This window comes from Haliotis asinina, chromosome 15 (genome assembly GCF_037392515.1).
Source record: "Haliotis asinina isolate JCU_RB_2024 chromosome 15, JCU_Hal_asi_v2, whole genome shotgun sequence".
Taxonomy (NCBI): domain Eukaryota; kingdom Metazoa; phylum Mollusca; class Gastropoda; order Lepetellida; family Haliotidae; genus Haliotis; species Haliotis asinina.
This window is the reverse complement of record NC_090294.1, coordinates 273,187-295,547: the sequence shown is the minus strand read 5'-3', so window position 1 is coordinate 295,547 and position 22,361 is coordinate 273,187. Positions and strand designations below refer to the sequence as shown.

The 22,361-nt window shown below is 43.2% G+C and overlaps 1 protein-coding gene across 2 annotated transcripts in view; it reads right to left on the bottom strand.

Moving 5' to 3' along the window:
• Positions 1-1,365: 1,365 nt before the first annotated feature.
• Positions 1,366-22,361, bottom strand: part of LOC137265554 (putative ferric-chelate reductase 1) — a 43,981-nt gene continuing 22,985 nt past the window's right edge. For both annotated transcript variants that reach the window (XM_067800970.1, XM_067800971.1), the window contains 10 exons: positions 13,107-13,202; positions 12,445-12,598; positions 12,038-12,154; positions 11,271-11,386; positions 10,503-10,589; positions 9,769-9,840; positions 7,567-7,666; positions 6,727-6,867; positions 2,631-2,716; positions 1,366-2,381 (listed from right to left, as the gene is read on the bottom strand). In XM_067800970.1, coding sequence (XP_067657071.1) covers positions 2,289-2,381; positions 2,631-2,716; positions 6,727-6,867; positions 7,567-7,666; positions 9,769-9,840; positions 10,503-10,589; positions 11,271-11,386; positions 12,038-12,154; positions 12,445-12,598; positions 13,107-13,202 — 1,062 coding nt within the window. In that variant the 3' untranslated portion in view covers positions 1,366-2,288. The remainder of the gene's footprint in view (positions 2,382-2,630; positions 2,717-6,726; positions 6,868-7,566; positions 7,667-9,768; positions 9,841-10,502; positions 10,590-11,270; positions 11,387-12,037; positions 12,155-12,444; positions 12,599-13,106; positions 13,203-22,361) is intronic.

Below are 22,361 nucleotides of genomic sequence, written 5' to 3'. Positions count from 1 at the left end.
AAAAAAACAACAACAGCTATCAGTATGTTGTCTTCTGAACTATGTAGATATTAATCTGACTGTTGACCATTCTAAATTATGGCCGTGTATCACACGAGTTGGTCTGGGGATACAATGTATTCTATCTTGAAATTCTATACGTAAATGTTAAATTATGCGTTCTTTGTGGATATGATCTCACAGATACTTTTAATTGCCCTAGTGGACTGTGTCAAGGTTGCACAGGTCCTACTCTGTTTTCCATTTTCATCAATGAATGTTTTGGGGTGTTTTTTGTTATTATTGTGCTTTGAAATTCCTAATTATGTTTCCCCCGAAGGGTCAGAAGACCCTTAATATTTTTCCATGGACGTCGGCAATCCCATAGTGTCTGGAACATAACCCTAAAACTACTGTAACAATCTTCGCTAATTTTAGTATACTGCCTCCCCATATCATGTACATGTAGTTTTAGTTGTTTTTTTTTTACAATTTTATTTTTTATCTGTTTTCATGGCAACAAGTTGGACTTTTGAAGGGTTGGACGTTTGAAGGGTAAATTTCGTTTCCCGAGCTAAATTCTGAAACTACTTGAGTCACCTTCACCATATTTGCTATACTGCATCTACGTATGTAGATATGCCTTTTGATTTGGTGTTGTTTTTTGTCAATTTTCTTGCAATTTTATATTTTCTGTTTCAGTGCCAGCAAATCTGGACTTGGTCTTTTTGACTACACCTGTCATCACCAAATTCTATATACTTAATACTAATAAAACTATTTAACATCATGAACTTTCTCTGCATATTTTGCAAAAAATCTTTTATCTTATTTCATACTAAGAAATTTTGAATCTGAATGAATGATCACTGGATTGTCTGGTCCAGACAAGATTTTTACAGCCTGCCGCCATATATCTGGAACATTGCAGAGCGTGGCGTAAAACGAAACTGACTCACTCATTCAAAACAGTATGTCTAACCATTGTCAAGAAGATATCCAAACAGACCCCATAACAATGCTTAACTTAACACCAAATCGAAGTACAATTTTCCAATCATTCCCCATTTTGGTTGTTTAACTTATTTTCTATGATCTACTTCTTCTGGTTGTGCCACAACGGGGTAATTCTATCAGTTCATTGCTATTTATGGTGATTGCGATGTCAAATGCTGATGACACAGGTATCTTCTGTACCTTAGTATTGGCCACATAGCTTCATGCATCAGTATAACAGGTCAACCGCTAGACATACTGTTTCACTCTCCTATGAACGACTGAATACATCCTACCATAACCAACCCTACAATGTAACCACTTACTAGATAGCGTGCCACCAGTACACCAGTACACCAGTACGGGTTAAAAGGATGAAATACACAATGGTGGCACTTTGGTTTTTATTCTTGTTCAATACATTGTAAAACACTGACAGCAATACAAATTAGGTCAAATTATTTAAAATTCACAATATTATTTTTATTTCACAGACTTTGTGTGAAACCTTAAATCACGCTGTGGTATGCTATCTAGAACAACACCGTGTCTCCACCACCATCACCACACCTACAACACCAACACCATATCTCCAACACCCACACAACCTGCTGCAACATTTGCACATTGCATTGCTGCCCCAGTGTCACAGTACAGTCTAGTCATTTACCCTTGTGATGACACCCATGAGTGTGGAAAATGGTAGAAGAACCCCATGATCAGGAGTTGAACCGAGGAGCAGCAGCAGATCCTGGCTTAGACAGGGGCTGCAATTCTGAGCAGCAAATTTCGGCATATGAGTAAATTGGACAGAAATAACTTTACATAGTAAACATAGCAATGAAATCATATTGTCCAAAATAATATCTGAGCAACACGCTGACACCACTGAGGTCAGTGTATGTGACACATGTATGTTCTCCCAAAATTCAGTGGTAATCATTGAAGTCATTCAGAAGGCAAAAGCATCTTTTCATTTCCTGTATGTAATCCTATAATCATCCTACTCACAATATGTCTGTACTACAGTGTTACCATATAACATCGATAAAATGACGTTTACTAGATATCTTCGTCAAATGTTTCCCATATAGCATCGATGAAATGACGTGTACTAGATATCTTCCTCAAATGTTTCCATATAACATCATTGAAATGATGTGTACCAGATATCTTTGTCAAATGTTTCCCATATAACATCATTGAAATGGCGTGTTTCCCACATCCGATAATGGTTACAATGGGCATTTGTATACGATATGTTTGTGTTTGATTAGATGACATGACAGATGTCGACATTTGCTACGGATGTCTCAGACCGAGATCAGCACTATGATGACAGCTGCTGTGAAGCCAGTCACGGCACACACGTGTAGCCCGAACAGCAAGTACTTCAAGGTCACGTACTGAAACAATGAACAGAGGCAATGGCCATACAGTACCACCATACTCATATTTTGAATAACTCACTACTTCTATCCAATCACAAGACAAATGCTCTTAATTCACTGTTAAAAAGTGCCATTCTCAAGTGTCAAGCACCTTTGCACTCATATGTCCATACTAACGTTTACATACTCGTGGAGATCTGGGTTTGAATTGGAGATCAGTAACCCATGCTTGCCGTAAGAGTACGTAGGTTTAAACTTCCTTACATGGACCTTAGGTGCAGCCAAGGACTTGTCAGAAGGGTCTGAGCTGACTCTATTCTGCATAGGAATCCCGTCAAACTGTGCTGCATCTGGACACAGAAACAAAGCAGTCATTTATAAGTAACTGGGAAGAAATATATACTGAATCAAAAAAGAAACTTCACAAAATGTAATTTTTAAAAATAATGAATATTTTTTCTCTGATAATACATCAATGTATCCAAAATGGGATCCCTACCTTTCGACTTTAGAAACATTTCGACTTTAAAAACATTAGCAAAACCCACTCAAACCCATCCATTTGTCGTGCAAATGATGTTAGTGCCAAATCAGGTTTTTTGCACGTGCAGTCGATCACATGATCTTCACATCGAAGTTTTCTTCTTCTTTTCTTCAATGTATGTGTTTGCACTGGCCTCAAGAATTGCAAAAACATTTTGAAACCACAGTTCTAACGGTACTTTAAATGCCACAATTGTCAAATGTGCAACGTGAACGTGTCATTGGCATGTTGCAAGCGGGAAGATCAGTTATTGACGTGGCAAGACCAATGGGATGCAGCCGTCGTACTGTATATGACTTGCGAGGTCGTCTACAACAGACTGGCATCTTTTCTGATCGTCCAAGGTCGGGCCGTCCACGTGTGACGTCACGAGCAGAAGACAGTCAAATCATCCTACATCAGCTACATGACAGATTTCTGGCGGCTACACGAACCGGGGTCGACTCACTGACCATTCGAAATCGATTGCGGGCTGCCAAGCTCCATTCTTGACGTAATATCTCAACCATCATTGTGGCCCAATATGGACGCCGTTTCATCAACGTCAACGTCTGCTGTGGGTCCAACGGCACCTCCGATGGACCCAGAGAGACTGGAATCAAGTCGTCTTTAGCAATGAATCCAGGTTTACCCTCAGATTCGCAGACGGCAGGCATAGTCTGGAGACGACGTCATGAACTGTATGCCCAATGTTGTGTACAGGAAGTCGACAGACTCGGGGGCGGAATTTGCATGGTGTGGGGTGCTTTCTGTGGGAACAACTGTTTTCCTGACTTCTGGTCATCTGTGGAAACCTCACAGCTGCTGCTTACCGCGACCAGGTGCTCACCCCTGAGCTTGTCCCTTTCATGGCAGCTCATGGCCCAGGACTACAGTTCCAGCATGATAATGCTCAGCTGCACACCGCGATTTTGAGACGGAATTTCCTTCAAAAGCCTGGAATCAACATCATGGATTGGTCAACGAGGTCCCCTGATCCTCATCCAATAAAGCATGTTAGGGGTGCACTTGGGAGAATTCTTCGTGGTCTTAGGAACCATCTTCAGAATTTGCAGGAACTTGGCGCTGCCTTGCAAGAGCAATGGCGCAGAATCCCCAACCACCTGTTCACAAGCATCAGGCAGTCGATGAGGAGACGGCGTTTGGCAGTGGTGAATATGCGGGGTGGCCATACACAATACTGAACTAAGAAATTTCGAATTTTTATTCTTGTAACTTGACATTCTGTATACCCATGTTTTGGAATGGCAGTGTAGCCTAATGGAACTGATTGTGGCACTGTCAGTGTATCGAGTACATCACACAGATCTCAGCAATGAAATAATAACAATTTGACCATCTTACCATCTCTTGTTCTTTTATAGAACCCTGAAGAAAGAATGTGAAGTTTCTTTTTTGACTCAGTATATTAGGTGATGTGAGTCATTACATTTTGCTGCTGATGTTCTATTCCTGTGACAAACCTGTATGTATCGTTAGCTATTGGATAGACTACCTAAGCACTGTGTTTGTTTGTTGTTACTACTCATCCCGATCATTGGCTTCATCACTAGTGCTCATTGTTGTTTTAGCTCCCTACTGGCCTCCTCCAATTATGTACCACTTGTTTACTCTATCACACACTGTTGTTAATGTTAATCCACTGTTTGTCACAACATTCCATGTATATACGCTTCTCATTATTTGGTTGTATTCACATTTAGCTTGAAAACAACGTAAGAATCTACATCGAAACGTCGCTCAAGATAATAAACAAGACGTTGTAATCCATAAAGCTGTATGTTTCAATTTAATAAACACTGAATACACAACTAGAAGCAAAACATTAACATTGTGGGTGACACTATCTTGGAATATTCCTGGGTGTCGATGCCTCTCCAGTGTCAGTGCAAGTACCTTGCAAAATGTGTGGTGCCTGCAATGTCTTACAGTTCCAAGTTTCAGCCTGTCTTATACAGTCTTAACATACAATAAACACTTATAGTAATATTTTCTCCAAGCGGCCATACGAACTGCTAGGAGTAAAAATGTACGTGATTCATGTGACAATAATCAGAACATAACACAACGGTCCTGCAAACTGTGGGAAGATTGCGTTATGTTCCCCATGATCATAACCGTACTATGAACCAGTTAGGGTGATATAGTTCAATACATGTACACTATATGTAATATTCCCCTGGGTAACAACCAATACCGGTATTAAATGCAATACCCAAGAAATTTTATTCCCCTTACTATTCGTCAAGATGCTAAACCAATTCCAGGCTAGCTCAGCCTACTGCAAGAATCGGTCGTGGAACAGTTAGGAAACTTATAGCATATACACAAAGAATATAGATATATATGAGTAAAAAAAACGTTCTCATCTTGGTAAACGACTCCTCTCCTCGGAGTTTTAGTGTCTCAGGAGATACTGAGGAACAGACACCAGGCTGCTGCCGTGATAAAAGACGAATCACAATTGCATGGAGCAAGGTTTAGATAGTCAGGGGCTATCAAGCAGGAATTCGCAAGGCAATCAAAGGAACAAAGGCTCATGCTTCAGTGACTAATGCCAATTACTTGGCTCTCATCTCTCACCTAGCCATAGTGCAATGTTGTGCAATGTAGTGCAATATAATCAAGGTCTTTTTGGTTAGACTCTGGCTAAGTGAGACTGAACCAAATGTCCCCGTTCAGTTAGTTCAGTCCTTGTTCACTCATTTCTAACTCTGCCTCTATTTCATTTGAGAAGAGACTTATCAACTTCTACTGCATTTGATGCCAGTACTTCTAGACTATTGTATCATCGTAATTCAGGGCTCATCATTTCTACAGTCACTTTTTGACAATTGTTTTTGTGGATGTCAGTTCACAACCTGTGATCCGTGTGTTTGCCAACAAGTGGTGAGCAATACAGTCACTGAATTTTGCTGTTGTGAGCACATTTTTTTTCTGTAGATATTATATCGGATTGAGATACTTGAAACTTTCAACTTTTGAGATTCCAGATGGAATTCAGTACCCTTTCAGCTCACCATGCCCCAGTCACCTTCAAGCTCCCCATCTATGACATCACAGCCAATGCTACAGGCATGGAATGTACTCATCCAGTGGAGTGACATGTGCACATGTTCAGGATCTATGCTTTCTCTGGCACAGCGAACTGCAGCTCACTGTATGTATGAAATGTCAACCTGCACCAGCATATCAATGGGTTATTATCAGGAACAGCACATGTTGGAAAGCACATGTTGTGAACTATGACAATGAAAGCAGGCACAGTTAACAGAACCAACATCAGCTATATTATGCAAAATGCTAGAAACAATCAAATATGTGATCTTAAGGTTTTGCCTTTCATGAGACAACATATCTTGCAAAGTAGCTTTAGAGCACTGACAAGGCCCTGATTTCTCAAAACAAACTTAAGTTTTTACTCAAATATCAAACTGATTTTGACAATCTGAATTTTTAAATTCAACTGCATTTTAAAAATCAAAAAGCCCAAACAACTTACGTAATCTATCCATCAAACTCAACCTGTCAACTATGTTCAAGTATAATGTCAATGTCAGTACATTCTGAGAAATGCATTTTCTCAAATTTGAGTAATAACTCTAACTTAAGACAAAACTCGGGGCCAGATCTATTGTTGGATTAATTCACTGATGGGCTGAATCAACTTTTGATACTGTGTCAGGGAAACCTGGGCTAAGTGGTTTGTGAGTGTTGGTTATAATTAGCAAGAACAACTATAAAGATAAGCCAACATGTACAAAAGTAAGAATCATGTGATCATGTAACAATATCCTTATTCATAAATTATCTGACCTTTCTGCCGTGACACAAATTTCAGTGCTTCCAGGCTGACCTCGACGATAACCTGCCAGACCACGTAGCTGGCCAAGACGTACACCATGTAGTCAGGGGCGCCTGACTTGCTCAGCTTCAGCCCGAAGAAGATAGTGATCACTTGAATACAATCAAGAAGACAGGTATACAGTATACGTCACCCAAACAACACAAGCAAACACTATAAATAGATTTACAATCATTATGCCATATATTGGTCAGTTACTGTGAATTATTACTACTCAATGGCTGTCCCTTTTGTTCTGTCATGTTGTCTACATTTCACAGATTGTTCATGGCAGTTTGAGTCATTTTGATGCCTAGACCCTGATTTAATTTGGAAGTGGTTGATGACGACATCCAGCTACATCGATGTTCAAGGAAGTGGTTGATGGCGACAACCAGCTACACCGATGTTCAAGGAAGTGGTTGATGGCGACAACCAGCTACAGCGATGTTCAAGGAAGTGGTTGATGATGACAACCAGCCGCACCGATGTTCAAGAAGTGGTTGATGACGACAACCTGCTACACCGATGTTCAAGGAAGTGATTGATGATGACAACCAGCTACACCGATGTTCAAGGAAGTGGTTGATGGCGACAACCAGCTACAGCGATGTTCAAGGAAGTGGTTGATGACGACAACCAGCTACACCGATGTTCAAGGAAGTGGTTGATGATGACAACCAGCAACACCTGTGTCCAATGGTGGTTGATGATGAAAACCAGACACGCCAGTATCTAAGGAAGTGGTTGGTGATATCAACCATCCGCACCAATGTTCAAAGAAGTGGTTTTCACAGTATGAGAAGTCTTACCTGCCAGGCAATACGCCCCTGTCCCAACCAGAAAGTGAGCCCAGTTAAAGAGGGGTCTTCCCTCGGACGAAGGTCCAGGTCGGAGATATGCCATCACCGGCTGTATAGGTGAAACAACTGACGTTAATGTTGAAATTCAAATCATCTTGAGTATGTGCTTTACATAAATGACATAAACTCAGCAAAAATAAAAACTTGACACTCATCATTTTTCAAATAGTGTTTTGAAACTTTTCCTGAAAGAGTTTTTGTTGTGATTATGATTAAATGCATTGTCAAGGGCATTCTACTGGTTGGGCCTACGTAGCAAGGGGGAGAGCACTGCGCGCTAAAATCACGTTTCCATGTGCCACAAGTCACCTGACCTATTGATACACGTGCAATTGATCTCACGGTAGCAGAGTAGAGTGTCATCTCAGAAAAAAACAACATGATTTTATGGTTAATCATTCGTTAATCTGCAATGCAACAACTGCCAAACATTCAGTGTGAACAGTTGCGAACGCCCATGGAAGATACACCCGATATTGACATGATTCCATTAATTGTTTATAAGTTGTGCCTCACAGTTTTTGATCATGGATATTGTAGCCGCATTTCCGGTGGAACCGATTCCATGACAAACGCGATCTGTATGCTATAGAATCTTTAATGACAAGAGAATTGAATACAATTGTTATTTCAAATCCATTTTCCAAAATGTTCAAATTATTGACTTTGAAAATAGTGTAAAGTTTTTATTTTTGTTGAGTTTTTATTTTGAAGAGACGTGCACTTGAACGTCAACTGCTCGCTGACAAAAGGAACTTGAAATTAATGCAAAATTCACAGAGAAACATTGTTACATGTTACAGTGCTGTAACGATAATTCCTAATATTGGGAGTGATATTTCATAATCTTCCCAATTAATTCGAAATGTACAATAGAATTACGTTTTCTCAATATTAAGAAATTAGCAACGTTCTTAAAATAATGATTTAAAGGATATTTCTGATTGTGGAAAGGGGTCATATGTACTTCCGTTTACCTACCACTTGGTGTCTTGCGTGCTGGCTGTGTTTCACTGGCAAGTTTGGGCGAGTGTGGGTGGAGCGGGGTGGGGTGGGTGTTTGGTGGGGTGAGGGTGGAGTGGGGTGGGGTGGGGTGGGTGTTTGGTGGGGTGAGGGTGGAGTGGGGTGGGTGTTTGGTGGGGTGGGTGTCTTGGTGGTGTTTTGTTGCTGTTGGTTGGGTCAGAGACTGTATACTTTGTTGCTACAATTCGTATTTGTTCTTTGTGTGGAAACGTGTTTGAACATTGAAATGCTTACACACGTGTGAAGATATTGTTGCTGGTATTACCAGTCTGCCATGGATGCCACTTTCCTCCATGCTTAATAGACATAGTTTTCATAACGAAAACATTAAATGAAGGCACCTATTATGGTGGTTCTTGTCCAGAGAGTATGGAGTACAACCAGGAAGGTACAGCAAGGAGGACAGTGTTGCAGGTGCTCCACTTTTCATGGTACAGTATGGCGCAATAAATATCAAGTAAATACCATGGTATTTCTGGTACTGTCAGTCATGTCATGTCATACAGCTGGCATGGTGGCATGGATACATTCCACACAGTACTAGTTGCACCACTACCTCTATTATGCAGAAGATCTACTCACGCCATGGTTGATGGATCCAGTGGCAGACTAAACACAAAGCACGTATACTGTGTGAGGTTGTCTTCATTTGGTGAAAATGTGACATAAGCTGTCTGTAAAAGCCTGTTTTATAATCCACGGAATACTGCTGGTTAAAGCCTGTCTCCTAACACATTCTATTACTCTCTGGATAACCCGTTATGTGTGTGCCGGCTAAAGCATGTCTGAGAACGTATTCTGTTACTCTCTGGATAACCCGTTATGTGTGTGCCAGCTAAAACCTGCCTGAGAACGTATTCTGTTACTCTCTGGATAACCCGTTATGTGTGTGCCAGCTAAAACCTGCCTGAGAACGTATTCTGTTACTCTCTGGATAATCCTTTAAGGGTGTGCCTGCTAAAGCCTGTTTGAGAACCCACTGAGAAGCTGTCCGTTAAAACCAGTCTGGTGATCCAGTGAGAGATAAGCCCCGGTTTGTAGCCCTACAGTATCCGTGTGTTGGGTCCTCCAGTACAACGATATACCCTATCGCCTAGGTACATGTTAAAGATATGAAAACAATCTTACGTTAATGATGACCAACGCTGTAACGAGGATTCCTAATATCGGGTGTGATTTTTTATAATCTTCACCATTAATCTGTAAAAGAAAAACAGCAACCAAATGATACTTGATAGACAGTTAGCCTGGGTTTGATTAAGAATTTGAAGGCCTCAGGTCTAATTCTTGTTAAAGACAGTTTTCTTTGGCACTTTTGTTGTTTATCGGCAAACAGCAGGCAGCCGCAATTCCGTAGCATTCCGAGACAGGGCAGATTTGGGTCTACTTTCAATTATTCAACCTATCTATTACTTATACACTTAGTAACCTGTCTATCAAGTTCAGACCTTGTAACCTGTCTATTAAGTTCAGACCTAGTAACCCGTCTATCAAGTTCAGACCTAGTATCCTGTTTATTAAGTTCAGACCTAGTATTCTGTCAATCAAGTTCAGACCTAGCATTCTGTCTCTTAGTTCAGACCCCAGTATCCTGTCTATTCACCCTGTCTATTAAGTTCATAGCTAGCATCCTGTTTATTAAGTTCAGACCTTGTAACCTGTCTGTTACTAATGAATCTAGTGACCTGACTATGACTTACAGAGCGTAAATTGTCTATAACGAATGGAACTATCACTCATTGATATTATAACTTGTCTACAACCCCTAGCAGCCTGGCAAGTACATACAGATCTTGACCCATGTCAATTACTTAGAGATTTTTGGGGCATGCCTGGTTCGCTATAAAGGGAGACAATCTTACGTGGCTGTAACCTTGAGCCTCAATGAAGATGATGATAAACGCAGCAATTGTTGCAACAAACGTCAGCCCCAAACACATTCGATGTATCTGAAGAGAGACAGCCGAAACATCTGATAAGCGCCAGTGATACAGCCACACAATCATACTGTCAAATCAAACAGTTGGAAGTACTGTAGGGAATCTTTATACATTTTAGTCCTTATTTCAAAACGACCCCACGACTCAACATAAGTATAGAAAGTATTGTGTCCGTACATCATCCCTACCAAGAAGGAGGCCTCAGTTGAGTAATTCTGTCTAAATATCATTACCACATACAGTATAATCACACAAAATATATCATACAGCATATCACACATAGTATATCATACAGCATAATCATACAAAATATATCATACAGTATATCACACACAGTATATCACAATATACCACACACATTACATCAAACAGCTTATCGCACACAGTATATCACACATCATACAATACACATTACATGTAACACAGCATATCACACACAGTATATCATACACTGGATATCAAACAATATAATCACACACAATATATGATACAGTATATCACACACAGTATACCACACACATTACATAAAACACTGCATATCACTCAGTACATCACACAGTATACTACATGGTATATCATACAGTATACCACACACTACATCACACAGTATATCACACACAGTATATCACACACAGTATATCATACAGTGCATCACACAGTATATCATACATACCCATCTGTCATCCTTACCTGGAACCAGACTTTCAGTCCCCGAATATCCTTGTCTGGCCACATGGGTTTGAAGTACCTGGCTATAACAAGTCCTATACTGGCAAACATGAGCCATGCTATTGACATTAGACAACCTGAAATACAAAAGTGATGATTTAGGTGATAACACACCGGCTGTCCACACAGGTAAACCACAATATACACTATGATTACACTCCGTTATCCATGGTCAGACAGCCCTGTTCCCATTGAAAATGCCCCCCAAAACAGAAAATGCATTCCCCCATCCCCCAAGGCTACTGCACAGGTATGCACAACAAAAGGTATTTTCACTTTCCGATATTCAACATTCACATAAAGTTGTGCAATATTCACAACTTTGTGTACAATCGGCCATGGTTATTTTCAACTTGGATTTCAAGGCTTGTTAATGAGGATTCTTTCGGCCAAGGCTACAACAATCAAAGCGTGAGGAAAGCTTTCAGCATCTGTTATTGGTGACACCAGATGACAGTTCAGTATTTCACGCATCAGAAACACGAAAATACCAGGTCCGATGCATTTCCCCTTTTTGACTTGAATCATACGTTTTCAGGTAGACAAATAACTAGACTTAGCAAATATGCTTTACAGGGGGCAGGATACGCTCACCATTTCACGAAAAACTGATATAATCTCTCTCTTAACAGTGACTTATACATGCTAATGAAATAGTTGGTGAATCAATCAGACATTTCTTATGGATTTGGGAAGATAACAATGTAACAAGCGTTTCGTGTTCTTACCATGAACTTGAACCAGAGGGTATATCAGATGTGTAGTACCGGCACTGCTGGTCGCCTGGAGATCTACCAGCGATGACGTCACAGCCGGCGAGATAACATGGGGGAGTTTTCTGAAACCTTATATGTTTCTATGGAATATTATTTGTAAGCGTGAATTTAATCATGGACTTATTCCCTTGAGTTATTTGGAAACTAATGGCAACAAGATACGACGTGGTTATGAAGTGATCACACGATGCTCGCTATTGTTTCCCCACTAAACTGACATGGAAGACTGGACTGCAGTTAAGAATATTTGATATGGTTGCTAAAGTTTGAAGACATCATATCACTCCTTGCTACTCATGTCATTCCGGGATGTAAGTGATGGTAAAGGGCACACTGTCATGAAATGAAAGGCAGATTACCGGCTGTAGCTTTGCCATGAGCAAACATGAGATGCCAGTCCTGAGTAAGATTGAACAGCTTCACATCGCCGTGGCCATCAGTCTGTCTCAAGAAGCTGCACTCGAAAATGCCGTCGTTGACTGAGCCCCTGGGATCGCTTAGTCCCAGCTTTGGCTAAGTTACATAAGAAACATTACTCCTAAGGATGTAATTATATATTTCCATAAATCTAGAACGGCAGAGATCATTCAGCCTAGAGTATCCGCTTACACTGGGATATGTGCAAAATTTTGAAGAAATGATGAAATGGAAAACTGAATATGTGTGAAAATCGACAAGGATGATCATCCAATACAACAAGTGTATTTGTTTTTGAAATACGCTTTCATCACAGGTCAAATCAACAAATCTTACATTACAAATGTCATATAGAGTCGAGATAAGAGTGAAATAATATATATAGTCTTGTTGTCAGTTTTGACTGGCCATTAACAATATTTGATTGTGATTGTTTTGGTTTTTGTGAGGTGGCGCTATCTCACTTCGTCCTGCATTCTTTGTAAAGAACAGTTTCATCGCTGAAGATTACTGATTGTACTTCAAATGCGATTGAGAATTCTGCAGTGAATCACTACATGACGTTTCCTCGCCTACATGTTGTGTTGACGTATATTTAACATACTTGAGACAGACGATCGTTGTCTACTGCCGTGTTAAACGACTGGAACACCTCTGTATCTCCACCATACACAACGCATTCACTGACGCTGTCGTCGCCCTGAAATATTTGGTGAAATGTAGACAAAGACAAGAATGAATAAATGTTGTTTCTTGCCGCATTCCATGCTGTGCCATGTTCTACCTGCAAAATGCTACACCTTTGTCCAGTGGTTGGTTCCATGAACACATAACTGCCATCGGAGTACGTAAACTAACATTCTTTAGCATGGATACTCACTAGTGAGCTCACCTTGGGGGGCGGCGCACTGATCGAACTCTGATCGAATAATGTGGAATAATATTCCTGAGACCGAAAGAAATCGACCTTCATTGCAAAGTTTCAAGTCATACCTAAAGAGCGAGCAATCTGTAGCTCCATCATATTACTCGTTTGGAATTAGAAAACTTAATATTATACACACAAAGTTGAGATATATGTCTCGTCAGCTAAATAATTATCTGTGTCGTTTCAAAATGAAAGATTCTGCCTCTTGTTACTGTGGCAATGCTTGTGAAAATGTTCATCACTTCCTACATTAGTGTAAATTGTATAAAATTCAAATAGAGATATTAATGATAAATCTAAAAAGTACTGTAAAACAAGATTCTCCAATCACACTGTTATTGATCTTATATGGAAGTCCTGATATGACCCCTGAACAGAATGAATACGTTTTTAAATGTGTGCGAACGTACATTCAACAATCAATTTGTGATTACATAAATTGCGTTCCTTCCTCTCTTTCATTTTCCTGCCTCTTCTCTCTATTCTTTTCCAATTAAATTAAAAATGTACGTATGTAAATAGTAGGGAGCGGGTATTTTAAGTTGGATAACTTGTCCCCAATCCTGTTTGTGAATTAAATATGTTTAAAACCAAAACTCTCATGTACCTTTAAACCCCTGTGTTTGGCATCCTCGAAGATCCGGTTTAGAATAGATTTTCAGTAACCCATGCTTGTCGTAAGAGGCGACAACGGAATCAGATTGCCAGACTGGCTGACTTGATTGATATGTGTCATCGGTTCTCAGTTGCGTAGCTGAGCAAACTGTTTGTCTGGTCCAGACTCGACTATTTGCAAACTACCGCCAAATAGCTGGAATACTGCTAAAACTAGAAGTAAAGTTATTCTCTCACTCCCAGTGTTTGGTAGGCTGACAGTTACTACTGGTATGTTCGTGGAATCAGCAACAAAAGGATGTGCCGACTGACAAAGTATTTCTTGATGTTGAAATCCGTAGGTAAACACTTAGTAGCCGCGATGTTAGGTCTAAGGTTATCATTTCTTGGCTAGAAGCACATGCAAATAGGGTAGCTCAGCAGAGATAAATATGGTCAGTCTCTCTATATGCCAGCGAAGCGAAGCGAAGATTGACAACGTACTTCCCACGCTTCGGTTCGAAAAATATGTTATTTCAAAGTACACTATCGCTACCATCAAAGGTGAACAACCATTTCTGTCTGGGCTGTGTTCTCATCTCGTCACGATATGGCTGAAATATTGCTGATGTGACGTTAAATATTAACTCACTCACTCACTCACTCACTGTGTTCTCATCTCGTCACGATATGGCTGAAATATTGCTGATGTGACGTTAAATATTAACTCACTCACTCACTCACTGTGTTCTCATCTCGTCACGATATGGCTGAAATATTGCTGATGTGACGTTAAATATTAACTCACTCACTCACTGTGTTCTCAAGTTTCCAACCTCACATCTCATAAGTACAAACGTAACATACATCTGATTCACCAGCTTAAGTGACATGCGAAATAATTCTTCGCCTCCACTATCCCTGCTGGCTTTGCTCCTATATATGAGTGAGTGAGTTTAGTTTTACGCCGCACTCAGCAATATTCCAGCTACATGGCGGCGGTCTGTAAAATAATCGAGTCTGGACCACACAATCCAGTGATCAACAACATAAGCATCGATCTGCGCACTTGGGGACCGATGACATGTGTCAACCATGTCAGCGAGCCTGACCACCAGATCCCGTTAGTCGCCTCTTACGACAAGCGTAGTCGCCTTTTATGGCAAGCATGGGTAGCTGAAGGTCTATTCTACCCCGGGACCTTCATGGGTCTCCAACATATAAAGGCTTGTCATTTTCACCTTGTTGCGCAACCGCTACAGTTGGCTACAGTTGGCTAATGCTAGAAGGCACGCATCACCTAACCTGGTGACATGTGCCGAACTGATTCACGTCAGGCAGACACCTCATATTACACTATAATATGCCTACAGACAGAAGTTATAGAGCTGATGCGAAAATTTACAGGTATATTTATGACACATTCAGATGCAATAAACTCTTCAAAAAAAGAACGTAAAAGGCAATATTTGAGAGAAAATTGTGAGTAAGTTTATTCCGGGTAGTTGTGTACGACATTTATGAAACGTATCCCCTGAAGAACACCCAAGGTTTTCTGCAAAGGTGAAGTACACGGTCACTAGGTGAAGTTTAACGTCACTCAACGTCAATAGCGATTATCTAGCCTCATGTAAGAATGTCGAGATTTGACTGGTCCACGTGACTCTGATAAAATACCATGTACATCCATCACGATCCGCCAGCGGGAGCATACGACTTTTATACTCCCGCTGCGAAAGTCATATCCTCCCGCTACGCCTCGGTGACGACGCGAGAAGTGAGAAAAGCGTGCATTGACAAGCCTTTAGTAACGTGCGGTGCATTGAGGTCAAACGATCTGCTGGTGTCAACATGGCAGCAAGTCGATTCGATGCGTGTTGTTTTGTTTTGATTTAGTGAAAACATTCAGCTAGATAAATGCGTTATGACATCGTGTCGAGGGAAATACGGGGTTTTATCAGTCCCGAACTGATGAAACCCCGTATTTCCCTCGACACGATGTGATAGCTTACAGTATGCTTCCCGTGAGCATCGACAACTGTTTGGCATCTCCTGCCCATGGAATCAATGAGATGACGGATCACATTCTGTGGAATGACTGTCCACTCAGACTGTAAAGCTGCTGCCAGCAGAGATAGAGTCTGCGGTTGAGGTAGTCCCGCCGCAGACGTCAGTCCAACACATCCCAAAGATGTTCAGTTTAATATGTACGGACCGATCGTTAACCAGCAAGATTCCCTCGAATGTGCACAAGGTCTGTTCTGGCATTGTAGGCGATGGTAGCCCTTCATGACATTACTACCATCAAATCTGTCAACTTCCTGCACTCATATTGCTGTAAAACGTTCACCTCGTCGACGGTAAACACAGGTCCTTTCATCCTGTCTGTGAAGCCTAAAAAGTAATTCATCAGAACTAATCTTGCCTTCATCGTAGATGAGGCCATATCTGATTTGTCCGAGTCCACTGCAGCCGTGCTTGACGATGTTGCTGGATGAGGGTGACGCCTCTGACAGGACGTCGATGTCATTTTTCTGCATCTCGTACACGGTTGCGTACGGTCTGATCGGAAATTCCATGCAGTCCTGATATGGTTGAGGCAGTAGATGTCACAGTGGTGGTCCTATCCCGAAGGTGACGGAACCGGATGTAGCGATTTTGTGTGTACGTGGTCTGCCGGATCTGGGACGATCACGAGTTGATCCATGTTGGTGATGACTGTATAGCCTTGTGATGGTTCTTGGGTGACACGCTCTGGCAACATCTGATCGAGATTCACCTGCTTCCAAGTGACCAGAGGCCTCGTTGCTTTGTGCTTCATTCAGTATGGGCATAACTCGGCTTATCACTGACCTATGGAAACCTAAAACCCGTCGCTTTCATAGACATTTTGCTCACGTTGCACCCGCAGAACATGAAGATCTCTCAAACACATTTATTGGACACGCATGTGTTTGGTGAAGAAATCGATGTTTTCACCTGTTTTCAAAGTGGACAACTTAATTGTCATTTTTTCTGGCAATCAGTGCCTCAACAGGTGTAACATCACATACTATGAGCTTGCAACTTTATTACATATATTTCTCTTTAAAATTTATTAAAATCTAAGTATTTTAGATATTTAAATACTTACCTTACCATAGGTCTTATGCATATTACCTCAAGCTTAGCTAGAAGGGATCAGACAGTCGTTGATTCGCCATTCCCTAGATGGCTACCTCATGTAATCTACGAATGTAGTCACGGAAGTGACGTGATCTCCCCACTCGCGCAAGCGCGAACAATCCAAAAATCACTTTTACTGGCAACAGGAAGGTCCGAAGAGTCCAGAGTGGGGAGGAGCATCCAGCGTTGGGAGGGAGTCACCGCCCTATGGTAAGGTAAGTATTTAAATATCTAAAATATTTAGATTTTAATAAATTTTTAACTTACCTTACCATAGGTCTTATGCATATGGCTTCGACAGATGGATGGTGGTGACTCCAGGACTCCAGAGGACCATCCCTCAGCAACCAGTGCACATGCATTAGGAGAACCTGGGAGACCCATGTCAACAGTCACAGGACAAACCTGGAAGCAGGACAAAGAGTAACCCTAGGGAACTCCAAAGAAAAAAACGACGCACCCTGAAGGTGAGGTTAATCTTAAGACCAACGGTAAGAAACAGTGTTATTACCTAAAGGGCGGCCGGCCGGGTAAGTTGCTGGGCAACCACCAACGGACTGTAGTCCCTCCATGTCCTCAACTGCCAAGTCCCCCAGGTAGTGGGAAGCGAAGACAGTAGACCACTTCCAAAAGCAGCCTTCCATAGTTTGTGGCACTGTGCAATTACTATGGAAGGCAAAGGTAGATGCCAACGCTCTGATCTCGTGTGGGTTGTTCGCCACCGGATGAGGTAGATGCTTGGCATCAAAAGCCGTCAGGATCGTAGATCGAAGCCATAAGTCGACTGTGTTCCTGTTCACCTCCCCTTGCAGGTAGTCGAAAGTGGGATGAACATTCTTTTACGGGAACGTCTCTTAGAAGCCAACTTCCGGATATAACATCTGAGGGCTCGAACGAGACACAGCAGCACCTCCTCTAAGGCATGTTGTCCCAAGACTGAAGATGCAGGAGGAATGGAGAACAGCCTGTCTGGCTGTCCAGGAAGCTGATTCGTGGCCACAGAATCCCACAGGAGACCCAAGGAGGCTTGTCCATGCCTTGACTGCTCAAAGCGAACATGTGTGACGTCCAGGGCATGAATTTCACTAACTCTAGCCGCAGTAGCCAACGCTAGAAGAAGGACCGTCTTTTAGACGAAATACATGAAGGAGGCTTCCTTTAAAGGGTCATACGGAGGTCCTCTAAGATGTTGTAGGACGATGTTGAGGTCCCAAGCTGGAGGATGAAGCTTAACTTTCTGGTCCTCCAATTTGAAAGGCTTGAGTAGCGCAATAAGCTGTGGTATCTTGGAAATCTGTTTATCCGCTTTAATCGCCAAGAAGGAGTTTAAAGCCGACAGATAAGTCCCCAAAGTAGTGCCTCTAAGATGCTTGCAGTTATGCAGGAACAGGAGGAAGTTCGCTAAAACTGTGGAGAAGCTGTCATAGGATCTTGCGGTCTTGAACACAAAAACTCTCAAATGAGCGTCACTTGTCGTCATATAAGGACCTAGCGGACATACGATGCACACAAGCTAGGACGCTTGCCACTCACTAGCCCTTAACTCTCAATGCCTTCTGCAGATGACCCAACCGTGAAGATGAAATCTCAGCGGGTCCAGATGAAGCTGCCGACTGTGCGGATGTTGAAGCAGACGTAACTAATCTGGAAGCTGGTACGACTCTCTGCTGGTGAGAAGACGCAGGTTGGGGAACCATGACCTGGCTGGCCACCAAGGTGCGACCAAAGGCAGTCGCAGGTTCTGAGTCTGCTTGACCTTGGTGACCACTTCTGAGAGAAGGGCTGATGGTGGAGAGACCTTCCCACGACAGGGACATCACATCGATCGTCCACGCCTGCAGGTCCACTGAGTGGAAATCCTGTGCTCTCGGGCGATTAACTTCGCCACTTGAGATGAGTATCCCTTGGCCCTCAAGACTTTCACAGATCGTCCAGGCACAAAGATGAAACTGCGGTGGATCCAGGTGCAGTGTCTGATTGTGAGGATGGTACAACAATTGGTCCCACTCTGGAAGCCGATTATTTGAAAGTGTCTCGACACACAATATTCTCTGTTGGTGATAGATGTAGGGGGCGAGATAAGGCGTCTGCCATGAAGATGCAGGCTCCTGGTATGAGAGATACTTCTATTTGGAGGATCAGACTCGACCACGTCGAGGGGTAGAAACGACAAGAAGTGTAGTAGAAGTCGAGGCCTCCTTGACCCTTGATTACCTAGATGGCTACCATAGAGTTGTCCGTAAGGATCATCAGTAGCTTGTCTCTCGGTGCTGTCAACCAATGATAGACATGCATCTTCAACTGGGTGATGTGAAGAGATTGAGCTCCACTCTTCCAGAATCCTGCTGCAACCTCCTTGACTAGATAGGCACCCAATCCTTGGAGAGACGTGTCTACCTAAAGATGGTTGTTGAATGATGGCTCTAATATGTAAGTTCCTACGCAAACATTGACCAGCGAGTCTACCACCGGTGTGGTGTCAAGACGTCCAATGTCGTAAACCTGTCTTGAAATCATGATCCAGAAACCGCTGTAGACGTAATAGTAGACGTCTACGTCTGATCATATCCTGAGGTGAAGTGAGCAAATCGAGTAGACATTATTACTGACACCGTGACAACGGGCAGAGTACAGCTTGTGTATAACATCGCCTTGAACTTCGACTCCCGAACCTGGGACGGCGATGTGATGAATTTAAATCCCGCGGAGTTAGATCCTCAAGTCATCCAAGTTGACTTAACAGCCTGATAATGAAGTCCATCTCTCTCAAGAAAAGCTTGTATGCCGTGAAGAATGCGTCATTATTTGACTTCAGAACGACCACGCTGTTTATCATGAATGTGTTGACATTTCAATGAAGTCTATTTAAAGCTGGCTGGCTGTCCGATCAGAAACTGCCATACATCGCTGCACGCCTCCTGACAGGCAGCATTCAGACTACTGTTAGAGGATCTCTATGCCGACTAGAGGCATCCAATGCTGCTGTAGACTGCTAGTCTAGAGTGGAAACGACATCTTCCCATCGTAAAATGACTGTAAGTCACTGCAGACAACTTGCTAACACTAGAATAAAACAACACATTCTGCGCAGGGCGTTGTCCCAATCAGATAGTAGATGTAACGACCCTGGGATCCTTTGCAGGGCGTTGTCTCTCGGGGACCAATCAAAATGTAGACGTGACGTCACCGGTGTAGCCCATAACTGATCATCATGAAATCTTGTAAACGGTGTTTCCCTGCTAGCCTGTAGGCTTGACCGTAACCATGCTGTTTGGCGAGCGCGTGTGTAAATGAGTAAAGCGCGCGAAAACTGTTCCGCCGCTTGAAACTGAAGTAGACAATAGCTTTCCAGGTAGATGTGTTGGCAATTTTTCCCCGAAGATAAATGCCGTCCTCTCTTGTAATCACGAGGTGTAGTTAGACGTGGCACTTAGTTGTTGTCTCGAAGAATCTTCGTGACAAAATGAGTAAAGCAAGTGAAAGAAAACTTTCTCCGCTTGAGGCTTATGTAGACAAACTGTAACGTAAGGATCTTCGAGGATGCGACCAGTCCCTCCAAAGGACACCCAGTCTCCCGCCTACCGGCATAGGAATACCTGGTAAGGTGACTGATCCTCGAGGCGTTGTCTTCAGACCAGTCCATCGCCGCCGCCGATGTAGCTGACGCCAGCGCAGACAACGGCTTAAACATCCGCTTGAGTTCAGTCTTCATGGCCACCCACTTAGAATCCTGCACTCTGTAAGAGTGCTGCGAGGAGCCCAATAACTGCTACAGAGATTCACCCAGGACAGCCACGCTGTCCGCGAAAACCAGGCTGTGTATCTTGTAATCTGACTTCCTGGACTTACACGCTTGAAATTCGGATTAGATGACAATTTCGCAAAGACCGCATTTAACAGGATGAGTAGCTCCGGCGATAAATGAATTGCTGCAAGGTTGCTGGAATCAACCGAAGGCGAAGGGCAGTCCGGTAAACTGTCAGCAGTCCACTCGAAGACAACTGATAAGGGTAGTTAAGTGCCATCACCGTCGCCGTCGCCTCCTCGTCGAAGTCCGGGCAAAAAAACCTGTTCCTCCAGGTCCTCCCAGGACACGGAATTCGAATCACGCCACAGTGTAGAAGACGAAGTCGATGCATGAGCAGCAGATTCCTTGGACGGGATCCAAGGTGGTTCCGGCTACCGCAAACGCCGAGATCTGGAGGAGCGCCGAGGTGATATGGACTGGGATTGCAAGCAACATCTTCACCTGGTAGTAAAGCGAGAGTCCTCATTCAAAAGGGCGACGCGGAGACCGTGAGCTTGACCGAGAACGCCGACAAAGACTACTGTGGAGGGTACAGGATCGCCAACTCCTGGGAACCTGGAGCGTGATCTGTGCCGAGAGCGGTCGGTCTCTAAGCGCCGAGCGCGCCCTTCATCCAACTGTCGTGCAAAACCTCTTCCCTGGACAACGTAGGGCGCAGGCGCAGGCGCTGGCGCTGGCACAGGGTCCGGCGTCGGCATAGGCGCTGGTGTCGGGATAAGCGCTGACGTCGGGATAGGCGCTGACGTAGACATAGGCGCTGGCGTAGACATAAACGCTGGTGACGGGATAAGCGCCGACGTCGGCATAGGCGCTGGTGCAGGCATAGGTGCTGGCATAAGTACAGGCGATGGTGTAGACATAAACGCTGGTGTCGGGATAGGCGCTGACGTAGGCATAGGCGCTGACGTAGGCATAGGCGCTGGCGCAGGCATAGGTGCTGGCGTAAGCACAGGCGATGGTGTAGACATAAACGCTGGTGTCGGGATAGGCGCTGACGTAGGTATAGGCACTGGCGTAAGCACAGCCGCTGGTGTCGGCATAGGTGCTGGTGTCGGGATAGACGCTGGCATCGCAGCAGCACCGGGCGTCAGCAGGGAGTGCAGGAATCTCTGGACTTCCGGATGAGACAAGGCATCTGGATGAAAACAGATCCACGATGTAATCCAGGCGAGGTGGTTCCGGGGACAAACATACAGGCGTCACGGACGAACGCCCCATCCCAGGCGTCGGCACAGTCGCTGAAGGCGGTTGTAAGTCAGGGTCGTCCGGCAGAGATCCCAACGACGACGCTGGAGACGACATCCTTCTCTACAGCTGTGCAAAAAGCTTCCTCTTAGCCGCAATAAAGTCTTGAAATCCGCCAC